The 21,107-nt window shown below is 38.9% G+C and overlaps 1 protein-coding gene across 2 annotated transcripts in view; it reads left to right on the top strand.

The window, feature by feature from the left end:
- ANO1 (anoctamin 1) overlaps positions 1-19,273 on the top strand; it is a 72,429-nt gene extending 53,156 nt beyond the window's left edge. Inside the window, exons 14-28 of one of the 2 annotated variants that reach the window (XM_072338927.1) lie at positions 1,013-1,095; positions 2,904-2,915; positions 3,729-3,800; positions 5,496-5,543; positions 6,692-6,766; positions 7,506-7,707; positions 8,304-8,415; positions 9,081-9,138; positions 9,243-9,343; positions 9,755-9,900; positions 11,238-11,390; positions 12,114-12,166; positions 13,732-13,916; positions 15,708-15,813; positions 16,748-19,273. In XM_072338927.1, coding sequence (XP_072195028.1) covers positions 1,013-1,095; positions 2,904-2,915; positions 3,729-3,800; positions 5,496-5,543; positions 6,692-6,766; positions 7,506-7,707; positions 8,304-8,415; positions 9,081-9,138; positions 9,243-9,343; positions 9,755-9,900; positions 11,238-11,390; positions 12,114-12,166; positions 13,732-13,916; positions 15,708-15,813; positions 16,748-17,008 — 1,667 coding nt within the window. In that variant the 3' untranslated portion in view covers positions 17,009-19,273. The remainder of the gene's footprint in view (positions 1-1,012; positions 1,096-2,903; positions 2,916-3,728; positions 3,801-5,495; positions 5,544-6,691; positions 6,767-7,505; positions 7,708-8,303; positions 8,416-9,080; positions 9,139-9,242; positions 9,344-9,754; positions 9,901-11,237; positions 11,391-12,113; positions 12,167-13,731; positions 13,917-15,707; positions 15,814-16,747) is intronic. The other variant, XM_072338926.1, reaches the window with a different exon arrangement.
- Positions 19,274-21,107: the final 1,834 nt, after the last annotated feature.

Raw genomic sequence — 21,107 nt, 5'->3', positions numbered from 1 at the left:
TACTCTTTTAAGAGACAGTTACATGGTATGGGTACAGAGATGAGGTTCAGCCTTAGAGTTGGCAGGTTGGAGTTGCTCTTGGAATTCAAATGCCATGAGCAGAATCAGGTTCTGGACATGAGGGTGTCCTTCCCTCTGTGTTCAGCTCTCTTGCCCTCTCCCTGCCTCTGTTTTTCCTGAACAAGAGGGCAAACATTTGTGAGCACATCTGTTAATGCTCACTGCAGGAAGCTCCCCTGGGAACACCACTTCTGGGTAGACTTGCCTCTTTCATAATCGCTTATTTATCATACAGTGCTGGTGTATTCCCAGCATCTAAATACATCCTCTGAGAACTTGTTCAGTCTCAGAGGCAGAGGGACTGATATAGACTGGGATCTTTCACTGTGACTCAATAAATGTTTTTAGTGATGTTTCTTTTCTGGAAGTTGTCCTCATCAAAAACAAAACTTTAGTGTCTTTAAAGATTAAAAAAAACCTAAAGCCATTACAGGCTTCTTTAGCACTTTGCTCATCTGCAGCTTCAACACTTTGCTCATCTGCAGCTTCAACACTTTTATAAGTATTTGGGTTTGAGTGTGATTATTAGAGGCAAAGTAACTATTATGACCACTAGATGGATGGAATTAGAATACACAAATGCTTTATTTTGATATCTTTGAGTGAACAACTATACCAACAGTACAACACAAGTTAAATCAGTCATATTTTGTGTAGATGAAGCACAGATTTGTTTGGACTTATAAATGGAATTACGTACAGATGAAAACCAACAGTATTATTAGTCACATGCAAATATTTAAATAACTTTGGGTGTTTGACTTTCTTAGACCTCTTAAAAACTGTATGCATCATCCACATGAAGTCATGTGGGCATAGTAAATGTCCTTTGTTTTAGCTTACACAGACGGAAAAGTTGGCTGCTAGCACAGATTCCAGGCACGTACCTAGGGCTGATAGGACTCCTGAACCTTTGTAAAATGCTGAAATAATTGTTAACCTGTTGTTTCAGCTGCTACCTTTATGGAACACTGGAAGAGAAAGCAGATGCGGCTCAACTACAGGTGGGACCTGACTGGGTTTGAAGAGGAGGAGGTTTGTCCCTTCCATTATGACTCTTTGTCTTGCTCCGCGGTGCTCCGATCCCTACCATTCCCCAAGCCACCAGACCTTGGCCTGTGGTGTGCTTAAAAGACAGGAAAACCCCATATGTGAACTGTATGTTTTTTTTAGCAAGGCTATGACTAGCATGTATTGTTGCCATAGAAACATAATTGTATAGCCACAAAATCACAGTTGGTTGGTGGGTTTTTGTTTTTTAGGGGTTTTTTTGTTGTTCTTTTTTTTTTGTGAATGTACAGTCAGGTCACACCTAGCAGCATACTCATGGAATATATGGCTCACACATCACTCCCTGGCTGTTGTCAGGGTACTAACAATCACAGAACTTCGCTCATCTTGCATCACTGCTGTAAATCAGAAATTAATGAATCAAACCTGATAAAGTTTAAGTTACAGGAACACTGTGTTTAAAATTAAATTTAAAAAAAAAAAAAAAAGGCACTGAAAATTCCACTTGGGTGATGCAAGATCAGGCCATGACTTGGCAAATAGTTAAGAAGGTGCTGTCAGGCAAGTACTGGCTGCACTGGGGACATTGGGAGAAATGCAAATTTTGAGGGGTATTTATTTTGTATGCCAAAAATAAAATCCCTAGACAGGTTTCTGATTAACACACCTAAGTGGTGTGAAAGGGGAAAAAGAGGGATCTGTGTATTTAAGAAATGGTTTTAAAAATCAATGAATTCCTTGACGAAAAGAAGATAAAATGCTCAGCTTAGGACCCACCTTACACCTTTTCATTTTTAAATCTTCACAAACAGCACCTGCTTGCCCCGCAGCACAGTGACAGCAGTGCCAGTTTTGCCACGGCCTTAGGCACAATCCAGGGGTACAGGTCTGCTGTGTCACCCCATGCACTGCAGCACCCCAGGCAGGGCATACAGCTGGCATGGGGCCACTGCCCTGCTTCCTGCCTGTCCAGATTTATTTCTGTTGTTGTTACTAAAAGGAGCATGGCTGCATTTGTCATATCACAAGCTGTCCTAAATAAATACACAACAAATTTTGTTCCCCTGCAACAAAAGCCTCACAGATTTGACTTGGTGTTGTGCAGCTGGGTGAGCCCTGGGCAGTTATTGCTCCTCTCACCCCCGGACATTTCTGCTAAATTATCTCTCCTCTTATTTAGCTCCTCCTTAGTATATTTAGGCACACTATGCAAGCAGCCGCTCTGCCATGCGCTTTGCTAGATTATACCTATTCAACTGGGAGAGAGTATGGGGCTTTATTTGCTGGATGTTGTACTGTCCTTTTATTTTTGGCAGCTTGCTGATAGCACACATGAAAGTAGAAAGGATTAACTGTATCTTTCCGATGACCATATCCTTCACATCCAAGTTCAGAGCTCTACCAGGCTAAAACTTTGTGTGGCCAAAGGCAGCAGCTGTTAATAATATACGTTCTATCCTTTGTTTTGTATAGGCAACTCTGGATAATACATTTGTGAGGTTAGCAAAGCATTTGAGTCCCTCCTTATTTCTGATTTTGATGAAGCTTAAGCTAGTAGCACGCTAAGCGCTGGGGTTGCAAGTAGATACTAAAATACAAAGTGTCTCATCTTCCAGTGTTTTTTACAGACACCAGTGTCATATAGTACCTAGCGTACTGTCAATAGATGATAGCATGGAACATGAGCGGACTGATCTTCTGTTAGCATCTACCATCCACTGCGCCTGTTTGTTTCATGTAATTGTGAAAATATAAATTTGCAACAGTTCGGTAATCAATATTTTTCCCCCTTGTTCTTTTTGTTTTGTTTATTTTTTTCTGGTTTCCTGAAGGAGGCAGTCAAGGTTAGGAAACATTTTTTTTTCTAAATTGCTCCTACCTTTTTTATTACGTGTCCACTGATGAATGTCATCCTTTGATCTCCACCTCTTCTTTTTCTGAGCATCAGATTTCCCCTACAACTCCCACTGATCGCTTTTCCTTTACACCCTCCCCCTTTCCACTTGCTCAGACATTTTTCAGATCTGTTCTGTTTTCCATCCAATGCATACCTGTAAATTCTGCATCTTCTGTGAATGATTAATTATTGTCAATTCTGAAGCCACGAATCTTTCTAAATCTTTTGGCTGTCTCTTACTTCTGAGCATTTCCTACACCCTCTCCTGCAGTGGCTAATTGTGTGAATTTTGTCAAAGACAGGATTACGGGAAGACCCCAGACGACAATTTTCTGGGATCCCAAAGCCATGGGTTTTGCATATTTACAACAAATAAGTGTTTCCCTCTAGAATTGGGAGTCACTGAATTTACAGTTAATGCAAAATCTAATTGTCATCGCAAGGACAGGTCATTGAAATCTGAGTATAATGTCACACAGTTTGAACCTGTCTGCAGGATGTTCTGTGTACTCTTAAGAATTAAATATAATGTGCACAGGGCTACTGGCAAATCAATCTGCTGCTGTAGAACTGCAAATCATATAGTATTTAACATCATGTTAAATGTATAATCAACTATCAATTGACATAATATATTGAGTGAAATAGAATTCAATTATAAAATGGAGGTTATTGGGAAACAGACCTGCAAATGTTTCGTACTTAGCTGATGCTGAGAACAGGTGACTTTGCTTTTTATTCAATATGACTTATTCCACAGGCTCATCCCAGAGCAGAATACGAAGCAAAAGTTTTAGAAAAATCACTGAGGAAAGAACACAAACATAAAGAGGTACGGTAAAATATACTAATTTTTTCATCTATTAAAAAAAAAAAAAGCTTTGATAAAGGCCATTTGTAGCAGGCATTGACTCACAACCAAGAGAAAAAGAATAGAAATAGGTTACAGTGATAATAATAATAATATGCTTTCAGTGGTGTATGGTCAGATATGGAAGCATGGTTTAAGAAATCTTGTTGGGTCTGATTGAAGGGGCTCTCCTGCTAGGCTAACCAATAAAACTTGAAAAAAATAGAATAAAACATCTTACTTGGTGCTATAACAAGTGCCTCAGGAGAGGTTCGCTATCTTGTGAGCATCCATCAGCAGATCAACCTGTGGGGCTGAAATCTGGTGCTTCTCATACAGAGGTTTTGGCTATGTGAGGAAGCCTCTGGCATTGTTGTGGCTGCTTCAGGGAAGCCCCTGAGAGCCCTAACATCTGCTTTTGCCTTTTTGCTGATAGCATAGGTCAGGCAAGTCACCTCTTTAACACGGCTCTTAGAAGATGAATGTCCTGCTGCTGAGCTGGGATCTGACTGTGCTTAGGTTTTGGGACTGTTTTGAAAATAAAAATATTTTTAGAGCATTGATTGAGAGCACTAACACCAGTTTTCTTGCCCAATTCCAGCTTCGATATTAACTTTCTGCCTTTTAAAAGCATAACTTCCATTGTATTTCACCAGATAAGGTATTGCTCACTTTTGCTTTTGCCTTGCTCTTGATACTGATGTGAATAACGCTCTGCCAGCCATCCTGGAGTGCATTTCACCCACAGCCCGCAAAGTTCCTTTGAACAACTAAGTACTTCTGGACCCCTTTTTCAGGATGCTTATGTCAGTACATTCTAGTTAATGTGCAGGATGCAGTAGGAAAGCTGTCTGGTGCAATGTGGAATACCTGATTTGCAGCACTGCTTTAAAATCCCTAGTAGGAGAGAAGGAATTCAGAACGCTGCCTTCTTACGTAAACATTTGAATATAGGCTTTGTTGAATTCTATCAGAAATGTGCAACTCAGTGTTCCTTTTGGTATATTAGGAATTCAGATCCTGAATGTGGAATATTAGGACAATCAGGCAATTAATCGTAACTTCAAAGTATCAGAGTAGGAAAGCTGAGCAATAAAGAGAGGGCTTTTTTAAACCAGACTATTTATAACTTCTTGGGCTGCATTCAATATGGATGTTGCTAATTTGGGAAACGTGAGAAAAGAAGTTTTTTTCTGAAAGACTTGGTAATTATCTTTCATTGGGATCTGGAGTGTTCGGGTTCACATTCAGCAGTTGAATGTCAACTCATAAATTTTGTTAAAGGAAAACTATCTAAAGTCAACCCAGAACTTGCTCACATTCTTTCAAAAGAAGTCTGATTAAAAAGTTACATACATCCTTCTGAAAGGAAAAACACTTTGGAAATCCTTTACACATCGCAAAGGAACAAGAAGGGCACAATCCTAAATCAAAAACGGGAAATTCTTTGCGGGACAGTTTGACCTATCCCAAGATTTAGGGCAAAAGTTTGTGTTTTGCTGTTAATAAAAAAATAACATTAAGCTGCAACATTTGCATTAAGCAAACAAGCAGAGCGCTCACTTGTGGCTAAACTGCAATGTGTGTAGAGTTAGTAGAGACTATAGAGATGAATTTAGCAGTGCTTTGTAATGCTGTATTGCCCAATCCTTTTTTGTTTCCTTTAATTGCCATCAGAAGCATCGGTATTTTCCAGAAGAGGCAGCAAACAAATGGAGACAAAGAGTTAAGACAGTCATGGCTGGGGTGAAATTGGTTCTTTTTATTCAAACTTATGAGGAAGCTCAAATTATGTGTAATTATGGAAGACACAAATCAATTGTTTTTGGCTGTTGAACTCTTGTTTAATATTCACACTCAGTTTTGGGTTTCTTTCCCTTCCTCCCCTGGTTTCTTCAGCACTCCTTTAGCCACCGTTTCTATGCATCTGGAATGGCACTGCATGGCTAACCTTAGGGGTACTGTGCTGGATTGAGGTTATGTTTTGCAGTGGAGCATGGGCTGTGTGTTGAAAGAGTTGCTTGCACTTCCTTAAGGCAACGTGCATGGAATAAAAATAGAATTTCGAGTAATATTTTTGTGTCCATTAAAATGTGTGCGTCATCTTCTGTAATGCTACTTCATTGTTTATTTTCTGGTGTTTAAAAACAATTCCCGGCATGAAAGTTCATAAAAGACTTGATGAGCAATACCGCTCTAAATGAAATCTTCATCCCCAACTTCACTGTGGCAAGGTCACTAGACGGTTGATGGGATTTAGGGTAGTCTGCAGACTGTTGCTACTATGCACACGCATCTTAACTCCCAGAACTCCCAGTAGCCTGGTCCATCAGATACCATGTGGATGGTCACGTAGTTAACATTTGCTCCTGTTGAAGCAATTGTAGATTGGTCACATCACAAAACAAGAGCTTCCCTGTCAACTGTGCGCTCATCCTGAAGTTTTTTGGTAGAGTCTGTATTTCAGTGGCACCAGTTGGGTAAATGCAAAGCTACAAATACTGACTGGGGAGGGAGAAGGGAAAAAGAGGAAGAATTTTTCCAGGGAAAGGAAAATAAAATATTTAACAGTGGGAGAGATCGGGAGAGATCTTACATCATGGTTTATGACAGGCTATTTGCATGCTTCCTCCAAAAAGTATACAGAAAAATCTGTTTTATTTATATCCGCATTGCAGGCGCTTGACCAATTTGAACCTAGGTAGTAAACAACTTGCCTGTGTGGAATTGTAACTGTAAACACTGTGTCTTTGCATCTGCTAACTGGGTGTGTATTTGTTAGCCTTTGTTTCCCCTTTGTGTTTTTGTGACATGTACAAAATTACATGATCTATCTTTAGTAAATGTACCCTTTTCCCCTTCCCAAATTTTAGACAGATAAAGAGAAGCTGACATGGAAGGATCGTTTTCCAGCCTACTTGACCAATTTTGTTGGCATTATCTTCATGGTAAGCATCACGTGGCAAAGCCTGAAATTTATTTTACTATGTGATTAGATAGAACAGAAGAGATAAGAATGCCAGAGAAATCATGATAGGTTTATCAGATTGATGTGGTTCTCAACAACTTTCTCCCAGCAAAAACATTCAAACATTTTATTTTATTTTATTTTATTTTATTGTAACATAAAAACTTTTACAGAAATTGAAGTGCTTGAAGTCCTACTTTAGCACTACACCTGGAGGTGAAAGTACACTCTTTCCACTAAAGAAGTAAGCATATCTGAACATGGTAAGGGAAAAATGAAGGCATGGAGGTGGAGATTACCATCCTGATCAATGGGACAAAGCTTAAAACACAGAGAGAGTGCTCCTGGGAAGTATTTGGGAAGGAGAGAATGGCATATTTCTTTTTTATTTTTTCCCCATCTGCTAATAAACCATCATCATTTAAAACAATTTTTTAAGGAAATAATAATTCAAGACAGAGTGACAATTGGATAAAAAGGTTTAAGCCCTTTCCAAAGTTATAATACACCGGGCTGACTTAGTTCAAATGTTTCTTGAGATTTTGATGATGAAATGACTAGTAACAGTGGATCTGTTCTCACAGCGACTAGGAGCCTTAACACAATTTCTGGGGTTGGGATATGGCCCATAGATTTCATCTGCCAGGCCATGGCTAGGTCTTGTGCCAAGTGTTTACAGTTAATTTTTTTGTAAGGGGCTGTGCTGCTCTTACTTGCAGGTGGGGCTGACATTCGCTATAGTGTTTGGAGTCATAATATACAGAATCTCCACTGCAGCAGCACTGGCAATCAGTGCAACCCCATCAGGCCGGTCCAGCGTCAGGGTCACTGTCACTGCCACCGCTGTCATCATCAATTTGGTTGTCATCATCTTCTTGGATGAAGTATATGGCTGCATAGCAAGATGGCTAACTCAGATCGGTAGGTGCAAGTCTTCAGGTGGTATTTATTGGAGCAGTTAAAAATGAGAGTACCGGATGGACTGCATTGCATGATTAACTTCAAAGCTTAGGTGGATTCAGCTTTAAAGTCGACTTGCTAATCCAGTTATGTGTGACAGAGATACAGCTAAATTCCTGTAGCTACTCATGGCCTTGACTCTATCATGCAGTTACTGCTTTGTTTTTTCTTGCTTATTTGGCATAAGAGATGTCAAGTAATGGAAAACTGTGAATGCAAAGAAAAACAAGGCAGAAGAATAAAATAATTCCAAACAGCATGACTGATGAAAGGTCCAGAATTCTTTTCAGTTCAGTTCTTGTCCATCCTGCAAATGATTGTCAAGGAGATCACTCAGATGTGACAGACACAACTCCAGATGCTGGAGTTGTTGTAATGCAGCTGAACAGTGGAATTCCAGAGGGTTTACCACTGGCCTCACTGAGGGGTATTTTACTTTACGTTTCTTTGTGTAAAAGGTGGCTGAAAATGCTTTCCAAAGTCTGTTTATTAGCTCATGTAATGTTCCAGATAGGGCAGTTTCTTAATGTTTCTTACACATGTCCCATTGGTTCCAGAGGTGCCAAAAACTGACAAGAATTTCGAAGAGCGTCTGATTTTTAAGGCTTTTCTTCTGAAATTTGTCAATGCCTACACACCCATCTTCTATGTTGCTTTCTTCAAAGGCCGGTGGGTAATGAAAAAATCTGTTCAGAGTTTTGTCTCATTGCTTGAGAGGGCAGAAGCAGGGTTAAGATTTGGGTGATAAGAAAGATTCCTTGGGATGGGTGACATACCACAGGACATGTTCTTGTTAACACAGCTGCAATGAGGTTAGGTGCCTCTGTGTAGTCACATTGTGGCTCTAGTATTATTTCTGAGTGAGAGGGTGACGCTGAGGTGTTCTGGTGTGCCGGGCAGCATGCAGCTCACTTCGGGAAGTAGGCTGAGGTGGACAGCTGGTGCTCAGCCTGCACAGCTTACTGCCTCCCCTCTTCTAACTTTACCTCGCTAATTTACTCTCAAACATTTCTTCCCTGTCCCTCTCATTTTGTTTTATGTTTGTTTTTCCCCCTTTTTAATATACCTTAGAGGATTTCTGACAATATGTACGTATACTATTGAAGGGTATATGGCTTACATTTTTACTAAGCTGCTCATTCCGTCCATGGGACTTACTTTTGGAAACAAAAGACAAGAAACTTCCAGGATGATTGATTTCCTTCTCTTTTTTATAACTAGTAATTAGGTGGTTCTGCTCAATGACATAGTGTTTCACACAAATAACTTTAGGAATCAAATATGAGAAGTATGAAATCTATATGAAGTTCTTAATTCTAACTTTTGCTCTCTAGGTTTGTTGGACGTCCAGGAGACTATGTCTACATTTTCCATTCTTTACGAATGGAAGAGGTAATTGCATTTCACCCTGCCTTTGCTCTCACCACGTGTGAGCACCCTCCTTCCCTGTCACAAAGGTGCAACAGGTGTCCTGATTTCCCTTTCCTCTGCTGCAGTGTGCACCAGGTGGCTGCCTGATGGAGCTGTGCATCCAGCTCAGCATCATCATGTTGGGCAAGCAGCTGATTCAAAACAATTTATTTGAGATCGGCATCCCGTAAGTAGCAACTTCTTTTTTCTCTCTCAAATACATCTTTTGCAGTATGTCCAATTAACTGTGTGTTCACAGCCCCTCGATATAAATGTGGTTTGCAGACTACCTGCAGGTCCTTTGCAGTGAGCCTCCATATGCCATATAACAAAAGCTGTGTCCTTGCTGCTCTGCAGCTGCACTGGCATCACTGTCATTACATCCAGCAGAGCACGTCTGAAGAGTCAGGAAATCAATTGTCTTCCTACTTGTTAGCAGTAGGTGCAGTTCTGAACATGGTTCAACCATAACCATTTTTCAATACCTGTACACACTGAGTCTTGGTACTTCTTTTTAGCATATTGTTCCTCATCCACCTGAAAAGTGGGCATTGTGCACTGAGTGGCATGCTAACTGGATCGCTTCCATTTTCCCCAGAAAAATGAAGAAATTCATAAGATACATGAAATTGAAGCGTCGGCGCTCCTTGGACCATGAAGAGCACATGAAAAAAAAGCAGCGTTATGAAGTAGACTATAACCTGGAGCCTTTTTCTGGACTTACCCCTGAATACATGGAAATGAGTGAGTGAGGTGGAAAGAGGGCATCTTAAGAAGAATTATGTTGACTGAATGGGATGGATAGCTGAGGTTTTTTGGCTGTAGGTTTGGAGGACAGTGGATATGGTGCAAAACTTAAGCATATGGTCTGTACGGTGTAGGGCAGTAACCCATTTCAGCCAGTCACGGGCTGCTTCAGGGATAAATTATGCTATCTGGTGATCACGATCTCTTCGTTAGCACTATATTTTAGATACTTGCTTTTGAGCTATGTGACATGTTATTGTCTAGTGTTATATAATTAAACGTGAGACTGGGAGACAGATTGTATCATTTGTTACACCTTACATGAAAAAAAAATCAGTTTGCATTACTGAGGCTCAAAAGCCACATTTCCTTTCCACCTTAAAATCTTGGAGAAGCTGAGAAATCTATTCCTCTTAATGCTGTTATTGACAGTGTCAGAGGTTCCTGAATCTTAGACAAGCAACTTTATGTGTTTATGTGTTTTCAGGAATGACTAGGCAAAAATATTGGAAAAGAATTATGAAATATGCTAATACCCTAAATAAGCCTATTAAATATAGTGTGACTTAGAATAACTTAGAGTAGTAGCTTGAGGGAGATGCAGATCTCTCTCTATAAATACACAGAGAGGGCAAGCATTAGGATAGGTGATGAATGCAATCTGAAGAACAAAGCTAGCACAAAAGCTACCAAAAGAACTGGCACATACAATCACGAAAAGAGTGGGCTGGCATGCAGAAGGTTTCTAAACTTCAGAAGAGAAAGTTTCCAATGGGCTTAGAGAGGGCTGAAGCCTTGCCACATGGAGCATGACAATCTTACGTGGGAGATCATGCTGCCGCAGGAGGCAGCAGGTGGCAGAAGAGCTGTTGTCATCCCACATTCCTCATTTCAGATAACTCCCACGGTTGAGACCTGCATGGAGCAGGACTCCATCCTTGCCCCTTCTCTGCTGGAGGAACAGAGTCAGTGAGCAGCAGGGCCAGCATTGCTGTGATGAAGTTGTGCTAGGGACTCCCCTGACACTATGGCCATTTAGCCTTGCTGGACATCAGCCTGATGTAGAAAATGCAGTTTAGTCTCCCAGAAGGTGTTGTCTTATTAGAATCTGAGGGAACAGCACTGGCATGATGATGTTGAAGCGTCTGGACAGCTCTCTTAAAAATACGATCTGATTTTTGTGTGGCCCTGTGTAGAGTCAGGAGTTGGTCTTGATGATCCTTATGGGTCCCTTCAAACTTGGGATATTCTATGACTCTATGTATTGTGTATGACTCTATGTATTGTGTTGATGAACACAAATCAATCCATTAACATTCTTTTTTTCTTCTCAGTTATTCAGTTTGGATTTGTAACTTTGTTTGTCGCATCCTTCCCACTGGCACCTCTGTTTGCTTTGTTGAACAACATCATTGAAATCCGTTTAGATGCAAAAAAATTCGTTACAGAGCTGAGGAGACCAGTAGCAGTCAGAGCAAAGGACATAGGTAAGTGCTCATTGCTGCTGTCACTCTCTGCTTGTTTATTCCTGGACTGATGGCAGGATGCTATTGTGCTGAGTTGGTCTCATTAACAGGAAGACATTTATAGGACAATTCAAAACATTATACTGTGGCTTAACTGTGAACTGTCATAACTTACCAAGGCTTTGCTTTCAAAATAGAAAGACCAGTGCTTTAAATCCAGATGAATATTTTATTAGGTAAACAGTGTCATTTTTCAAAGCAAAATGATCAATACAGTAGCAAAATATCTCAGGTGGCTCTGCACACCAACAGTTCTTCCTAGCAATGCAGTTTTCTTGCAGAAGCAAAAATTTCTGTGTTTAATAACTCTGGATTGGGCTGGAGAAATAGACTTGGGTAAGCATGTCCCTTCATCCCTGCTGGAGCTGCCTGGATATTTAACCTGTCCAGGCTGGAAAGGTGCAATGAACCTGGCTGGAACTCAGCTCTGTGATCGTACAGCAGCAGCAGACCAGTCCTCCCCTTCCCTCAAAACCTCTACAGAAATGGGTACCTAAGCCTAATTTTGGAAGAAAGAGTTGGAGTCATTTTGCTTATGGGTCCTTAAATTAGTCTCTTACAAATTATTCTTTTTAATTTCAATATTACCCTAGTTTGGTACAGTCCTAACCCTGTTATCTGAAAAAATGTAATTTATCTAATTTTAATGACTAGCACAGCATTCACGTTTGTCTCTTTCCTTAGGAATCTGGTACAATATCCTCCGGGGAATAGGAAAGCTTGCTGTCATAATAAATGTAAGTAATTCTGCATGAATAAAATTTTACTTCAATAAGCTGGCTTTTCCATTCTGCTCCATTAGTTTTATCTCAGCTTAAATCTCTCAGTGAAAGTAAAAGATTCAGAATTTTGTTAAAATATTGGGGAATTGGATCCAGTGGTTCCTTTAAAGTTGAGACAGTTTTGCACAGTGAAGCACTGGGGAAAGAAAACGGCCAACCTTCAGTATTCAGAACAATTGGGAGAACTGAAAATCTGCACACAATCTGGCCTCAAAATGCAATGTTCTCACTCAGTACTGAAAATTGATGAAGATATTTTTAGTTACTTAAGCACTGAATATCCCATCCACTGCAAAATTTTAGGCTACCTTTATGTTTGTATATTTTACACCATCTTTATTCTTCAGAAAAGTTGTGTTCCCTCTCACTTTCTTTCCATCATGTTCATTTCTAATATGCTAAATAAATGTAAATCCATGTTTGTCACCTTCATCTGGCAAAAGATGAAAAGAAAAGTTGAATGGCAAGCTGAAAACATGTTTCTAAAGCAGCACAATAGCAGCTGTGCAGGGCTTACAGCCACATGTCGATGGACTCTCCTTTTTTCTCCCCATTATCCAGAGTGGAAATCCCTTAGCTTTGCCAACAGGTGTCTGTTCTATTAAGGCCAAACCATTCTAGTGGGTATCTGGAATGCTGCCTTAGTTTGTCTTTAACATTTTTCATCTTTTCCTTTGGAAATAATTTCTCTGTTATTCTCTTTTCTCCCCGATAGTGTCTCTGCATTGCTATCCAGTGTTATTTTCCTTCTTTGACCTATGCACTGTCCCTTTTTATCATAAAATAAGTAAAACATTTTGTTCTGTGTTTGTTCCACGTGTACATGAGACTTATGCCAGCAAAAATGTTTTATAACAATGATAAATAAGAACAGAGAGAGTTATGAAGAAGTCTGTTGATTTGGCTGTGCTGCGCTTTGTGTATGACGTTTTTACAAAACCTTTCAAAATAACCAAACAACGTGGAACTTTTGTGACCATAAAAATACAACTGGCTCTGTCCACTCATCCTTTTATCCCAGTGGAGCTAAAGAATATGTAAAATTGATGGGCTTTCACAGTGCAATGAGAGTTTAGAGAGTCAACTCACTGTAAGTTGTTTGCAGAACAGAAAAGGAAATAGTGTAAATAAATCAGTTGGATCTCATGAAATGCATAGGGGTCAGGTTGTCATAGGGGCACAAGGGAACAGCAGTGTTTTGCTTTCTCCTGATATTGGGTTGCAGCAGCTCCATGCTTTGGGGAATTCAGATTGCTACCACATACAAGTCTTAGTCAACATGGAACTGCTCCATGTCATGTCCTGCAACTCAAAAGTGTCAGCAGTAAATACTACCTTTTTACAGCAGTTAATATTCAATTTAGGGGCCTGTACTCTGCGGTCTCCACTTTGTTTCTGCAGCAACCCCTATATGACATCCCCTTATTTGTGTAATCTGTGTGGGCAAGACATAGTTGAGTGTGTTGTTAACTTTAAACAGTGCCTGAATATTGCGCTCATTCTTTACTCTTATGGCTTAGGCATTTGTGATCTCATTCACATCTGACTTCATTCCACGCCTCGTGTACCTGTATATGTACAGTGAGAATGGCACCATGCATGGCTTCGTGAACCATACACTATCCTCTTTTAATGTCAGCGATTTTCAAGCAGGAACAGCTCCAAACGACCCCATGGAACTTGGCTACGAGGTTCAGATATGCAGGTATTCTCTTGAGTAACAACTAATTTTAAGCGTTTTACTAGCTAAGAACGTGACAAACTCTAATGTTCCTGGGGTAGACTTTGGTCCCTTGTATTTTCAATGCTTTCTGAGCACTTTGGTAAACTTCTATATTGAATAGAGCCATTGCCTTGAAAATCTTGCCTTACAGATTAACCACAAGACCTAAATGTGAAGTACTGCATATTTTGGGGAACAGAGAGTAGTTTTAGCAAATTCAGCGTTTGTTTCCACAAAGATTTCTATTATGATGTATTCCTGTTTTCAGGAAAGGAGATAACAATGAACAGCATAATGACACTTTAAGGGAATAAAATGGTGTCAGTCATGTTATTTTATCACAGCCTACTAATTGGATGACAGTGACTTCACAGTATACTTCTCCAATTTCTGTAGCAATTGCTGATGGCAGTAATAGATGCCTGATGTGCATTGGAATTTAGGACACACACTGAAAGTGTGATTGCACAGGAAATATACATACCTGTAACAATTTCTACATATTATTTTCATTGCTAAAGGCAAATCATTGTTTGCATTTTTCAGCTTATCAAGCAGTCTGGCCCTGAAATGCTGAAATGCATACTTTGCCTAGATATGCATCATCTTCAAAACATGTTTTCAACCTTATAAATTGGGGACAAAAACCAAATGGAAGCACTTTAAGCAGCAAAACTGAAAGACTAAATAGTAGGCATAAGTGATGGCAAGGAGGAAGGCAAACTAGAGGAGAGAAAATAAAAAGAAAGAAAGAAAAATGATTCTAGTATACACACACTGAAAAATTACACAAACTGATAAGGAAAAAAAACACATTTATAGTTTTATTTTTAAAAAAACTTTATTCTTTATGAATTGACATAGCAGATTAACTCGCACTGAATTACTGCTAAACAGAAAATTCACCCTGAGATGAAAGAGAAAGCCAAACAAAATTACATACATATTAATGTAGCTTATTTTTAATTTCTTCTGATTTATTCCTGGTGATCTTTGTACAGAGGATAAATTAGGCAGGTGAACACGTTTTTAGCACAGAACTTACAGAAGAGAAGAGTTAGGGTGTATTAATGTCACAGTCCAGTGTAAAAATGGCAGTTTAGTACTTTTTAATCCCACCCTCTTTCTTCCATTCCTCCCATATTCCAGGGATTTTTAAATCACTTGAAAACAGGGTTCCTAATTCCTCCTAAATATTAACAGGATGCTCTATTTTAAATTAAATGTATTTTTCTGGTCCAATTCCTAAGAGGTTTTTTGTTGACTGGCTCATAGATTTTTTGGAAGCCATAGCTAAGGGGAATTTTTCATGTTCTCTCTATATTTTGGCAGCGATCTTTTGCCAGTTATGAACAAGTAGAATGCCATGTAGCACATTATGGACTTGAGATCAGTATTTTCATCTTTAAAGTTTGTCTGAAAAATGTTTGCTAATTTGTTTTCATTTAAAACTTATTTCAAACAGCAACAACAACAAGAAAAAGAATCCAGACTGAGTTGTGTTGTTTGCTGTCTTTATGCAGAGTTTATTGTATTTGTAATTAGAGTTAATATTATTTATAATCAGAGGGTATTAAGATTGAAGAGTTAATTTTGAATAAAACATAAAGGCTATGTGAGGTTCAGCTGTGTCTTGTTTGTGAGAGGTTACTACAGAGCCATGCTGTAAGAGGGAACTTTCTTTTAGACTATTTGACCTACTGTTCAGCCATTCAGCATTAACTCCTAAGTGTGCTACAACATCTGAATGACATCACTGATTTACTTTTGCAGGTACAAAGATTATCGAGAACCCCCCTGGTCTGAAAATAAGTACGACATTTCAAAGGATTTCTGGGCTGTCCTAGCAGCAAGATTAGCATTTGTGATAGTTTTCCAGGTATGTTATGACAGCAGGCGCTTTTAATATGAGAACAAAAAATAGTCGTCATATTTCTTCAGCTAAATACAGCAGGTCAAAGAAGGTATCTTCCTTCACAGCTGTTTCTTGCAAAATCAAAGAAATTTGCCCATTCTCCTTCACCTTTCCACATACAGTCCCAGATGTACCCCCAGTAGTGGGCTACTTCATCCTCAGTGATGCTCTGAATTGGTTTGGTGCAGAAACAACAAGCTTAGTGAACAGAAGCATGCAAAACTAATCTGATTAGGTCCTTCCCGTAGGACAATTACAGGGAAGAAATGTAAATTTCCTCCAAAATAATTTCTAAACCAAGTCAAGAAATGAAACTTCCAAGACTTCCCAGTTGAATTTTATTTCATGTCTGAACGAGCAGGCAAAACCTGGTAATTTTTCATGAATTACATTCTTTAACCCCAACAGTCAAGCTGACTATTGTGATACAAGCGTTTTAATACCACCTTACCTAAACTTGTTTCAGTTATTATTTTTTTGTAAGCCTTTGGGAAAATCTTCCCTTTCATGGAATCAAGATTTTAAATCAGAAATGTTTAGTTTTTGTTTGTTTGCTTGTTTTGCTAGCTTTCATCATTTTACCTCTTGTTTATTTGCGTCTGTCTTGTTGATGTAAAACTTTACCAGATCCAGTATTACCTTTTGATTTCTAAATGACTCTAACAATATTTGTAGATAAATCATAAAGAACTGCACCTGGCATTTTTCACTGTTTCTTTCATGAACAGGGAGCTGAGGTAAATTTGTCTCAGTATCACATTTGTGGCATGCAGTTGAGCCCAATTCAAATATTGTTTTTTCCTCATTCTTCCTTCTCAGCTACAGTAAAATGACCCCTTCCCCTACAGTCATCCTTACACTTGCCCTGACTGACATTTTCTCACAATTTCATTTTCAGAATTTGGTCATGTTTATGAGTGACTTTGTTGACTGGATTATCCCAGACATTCCCAAGGACATTAGTCAGCAGATTCATAAAGAGAAGGTTCTCATGGTGGAGGTCTTCATGAGAGAAGAGCAAGGGAAGCAGCAAATGCTGGAAACCTGGAAAGACAAGGACAAGAAAAAAGGTGAAAACTGTAACAATCACAGCCCCAGACTCTCCCTGAGCCACAGTGGGAGCTTGTCCTCCTGTCACTCATATCCTGTTGACGTATAGAAGAGGATGGATTTGAGTGTGTTGGGGCATTCCACTGGTACATAAGCCATCACGTAAAGGGCAGGACTTGAATAATGGACAACCTGCTGCATGTTGAAGGATGTGCTGCCATTTTGCTCCCATCTTTGTGAGAAATGCTCTTCTTACAAATATGGAGGACCACATTCTATTTCTGATAATGTTTTATTTTTTTCTTTTGCACAAGCAGTAATGCAGGGAATTTTTATATTTCATCATTAGGATACACTATTTGCATTGGCGTGCATTGATAAAGATGTACTTAGTATGTCTTATAGAGATATTCTCTGAGAATTTGACCTTAGGCTATGAATTAAATCATTAAAGCTAAATTTTAAGTAACAAAAATACTACTAATTTAAAATATTCTTGGAGCCCCAGGCTTGCAGCTCTATCAGGAAACTTTATAGAGTATATGCAAAATCAGTTTTAGAGTGTGCCCTGGTATTCCTTTTGGCAGGAGAGGAACCATATAAAGTTTACCAGACTTACTTGCTCTCAAAGATACGGTTTAGCTCTGCTGGCAGACATCTGTGTTTGAACCTGCAGGTCTGAAACAAAGCTTCCATTGAGTTTTAGGGTCATATACATGCCTAGGGCATGTGTGGTTATCTGCTGCATGCCTGAGACCTCCATCGAGCAGTGCTTTCTTCACAAGTATCAGGAAAGTGGATCTGGAAAAGGCCCCCTTACCAATACATGGCTGATGTAGTGGAAGCTGCCTTGGTGCCCTAGGCTGCATCGCCTGTGTTGAAGTGGTCCCCAGAGACTCCTCACCCATAGCAAGGCAGCAGCAGCACAATTTTGGAGATCTTCCCAGCAGGTCTATTACTATGGAGCATTTTGGTAAATGCCCTGAATTAATGAGCACATGTAGAGCTACAATGACTCAACTGCCCTGCCTAGTATGCAGACACCATTCTTGCTGAGGGGAGTCCCTTTTTCCCTTCCTTTTAGCACATCTCCTTCTTAGCCAGGTTTTTCTCTGTAGCCTTCTGTCCTCTGCAGGAGAAGAGAGCCAGTTGCCTTTGCAGACTTTGTACTGCTGAATGGCATTTCTCACAGGCTGTGCTGGAAGAGTAAATCCAAAACATGTACCACTCAGTGTCTTCAAGGGAAGTTTAGCCTGCACTGGGGCTACAGGACCAGACCTTCAGTTAGTTACAGAACTTCTCTTTTGTCTTAAAATACCCTGTCTTTTATACATGGAAACTTCCTTAAATAGAAATCTAAAATCCTTCCTTATGAAGCCTATCTAAATCTCATCGATTCGACTCTTTTTAAGTATAGTATATTTTAGTTTTGCTTTGTCAAATGATGAACTGCACTTCCAAATAATAATGGTGCAATTAACCTCATTTCTTTTATTGCTTTGTCTTGTCCATGGCACTTGCATTATGAATATAAAACCGAAGAATAAAATAAAAAGTAAAGATTTCTTTAAAGTCTAACTACTGTATGGTTTGTTACAAAACCAAACGTCCAGACTGTTTTCAGTAGTCATTTCTTTATTCTTTTCCTCCTTTCTTTGCCAAACTAATTTAAAGATTCATGCCAGAACTTTAAAAAATAAAGAGGAAAAAAAAAAAAAAGCAAAAAAAAAAAGCCATATCTAGCTTTTGATATATTTATTTGTTTTAAAGTATGTGATAAACTTGATATTTTTCTGTAGTCTGTCCAAAGAAGGCACCAGAAAAGATATTATGTGGAAGAAGGAATATGGTATTAACCAAATATTCTTGAAGCTTATTTAAAATATTGATCCAACCAAAGATTTTTATTAATAAAGGGCTTATATTTTGTTAACTCTTGTTTCTGTTGTATTTTGACTTGCAGGAATGTCACTATTTTTTAAATCTGTAATTTATGATAGCTTACTCCTATAGGTCCAGATCCTGCCTGATTTATTCACACTATAAGCATTGAGCCTGGCAGTAAGTATTTACAGGGTCAGGCACATGGACTGCAGTAAGTGCAAATAAATTTAGCAGAATTTTGTCTGTAAATCCTATAGAATGTTCTTTCTCTCATTCCATGGTAGCCCAAAAGATCTGGAAGAAAGTTAAACATGAACTACCTATTCTGAAGAGACATCTTACGGAACTTCCTCTAAGGAATTTCGTCTGTAAATACTGATCTGAAAGTGTTCCCAGCTTAATACTGACATTCCTGTAAATGGTAGAACTATATCCTGAACACATACTTAACAAAAGTTTTCATTCTTTGCTGAAATCATGAAATAGTAACAGTGGCTTATATTTTCTTTTGTACAGTAAATTGTTTGAAATGGAATTTTGTATATAAAAACTGTATTACTACTTAAATAACTATAAAACTTCCATGGAATCTTTTTTTTTTTTTTTTTTTTAAAGAATAGTAAATATTTACTAAATCTGTTTTAGTTCTTTTTTATTTTATTTTATTCCTTTCTTTGAGCATTTATTTGAAATAAACTTAAACATGCCAGAGCTGCTTCTGTGGGGTAGGCTCACTTCCCAGTCCTCCTTGTGCTCGGAGTGCAACTACAAGTACTGTTAGATTGGAGAAATGTAGTAACTTGTGTTTCTTTGCATAAAAACGGATTATTGACAGTCTGCCTTGCTCCTTATGTACTCAGACTGCAGAGACCAGAACCAGGAGGTTTTTCTGCAGATATTGACTACTCTGTTTATAGACATCTTCTTGACAACTGAGATTGCAAGTTTTGTGTTCTGGCTGTCTTAGTTCTTTGGGTCAGAGTGCTATCAAATCCAACTTTGAAATTCAGTGCATCTTGCTTTAGATATTTCTGTCTCCATAAGCACAAAGACTCATTTGACTTCTAGGATAGATATGGATGGTGCATACATAGTGACCAATCTTAACCTGGGAGCTGTAATTTTCTTTTGATGTCAGTCTTAGGCATTTGGCAGAATGTAACTGGTAAGAGTTTTCACCAAGACGTTTGAAAATGGGCTTATAACGCGAGTACTACTTGGTTTGTTTGTTTAAATTGAAGAATGTATTCATTATGAGAAGTATAAATGGTAAACTGAAGGAATGAAACCCAGTGATTCCTTGGGCAGTGCACCGAGTGCAGCCCTGAAGTTGCACTGTAGGCCACTATTATTGGACAGTGGGTTTTGTGCAAGTAGAGTTGGATACAGAACCCCACTTGCCTTTTCCAGACTTCTCCTTTCTAACTTTTCTGTGAGAGGGAAAAGAATTATTCTTCATTCCAATTCTTCATTTTTATCAGAAAATATTAATGCTTCTAACTGTAATTGAATGTATTTGGTAGGTAAGAGTCCTTTTCAGGGATAATGGATGTGAAATCCAATTCCTAAAGGCTGTAAGCTTTACCACATTGTCAAGCACTGCAGTTGGTTTGTGTTGTGCTTGGATTTGTTTGTTTTCCAAACAAAGGTGAGACCTTTTTTTTTCTTCAAAAGATGCATTGACTTAAGCAACAATCTGTGTCAAACAATACTTATCATTCTAAGTAAGTTTTGTAGGAGCTGGTACATCACTGCCTGCCTGGTAACTGGTGTAATGGAAGAGATGGGGAAGAAAACGGGAAGAACAATAACACAAGAGAAGCAAGGAACTGGAAGTGACCAAGGAATAACTAAAAGCAGCTGGATGTGACTTGCAGCTGCCAGAGGGAATAGCTATTCATCTTGTGAATGACTTCCTATGGCTTGCATGCAAACCTGTGCTTGACATACTTCTGCCAAAAGGTCTAAGTACAGAAGTCTTGATTAAAACAAAACAATGCAGTCTATCAAACAGGAAATCACTATAAAAGAGCAGAGGTCTTGACAAAAAGCTGCAGATAAGGAGAATAGTAGGAAAGATTATAGCTGGAAGTGGCTATGTAGAACAATTGCTAAAACAGAGCGTGTGCGTTTTGCTAACCAAAGTTTGTGGAAAAAGCAGAATTTCAGTTGGTACATCTGAGGAGGAACTCACACGCACCCTGTTGTGTTGACAGTACAAGTCTGAATCTTCTGGATTTTGATGTCACTGTGTTTCTAAGATACCGTATTACAAATATTTTGCAGTCTTAAATAGCTTAAGGGTGAATAAGTCTCAAGTCAAG

Source organism: Excalfactoria chinensis, chromosome 5, assembly GCF_039878825.1.
Source record: "Excalfactoria chinensis isolate bCotChi1 chromosome 5, bCotChi1.hap2, whole genome shotgun sequence".
NCBI lineage: Eukaryota > Metazoa > Chordata > Aves > Galliformes > Phasianidae > Excalfactoria > Excalfactoria chinensis.
The sequence above is the reverse complement of the archived record's forward strand: the minus strand, read 5'-3'. Positions and strand labels throughout refer to the sequence as shown.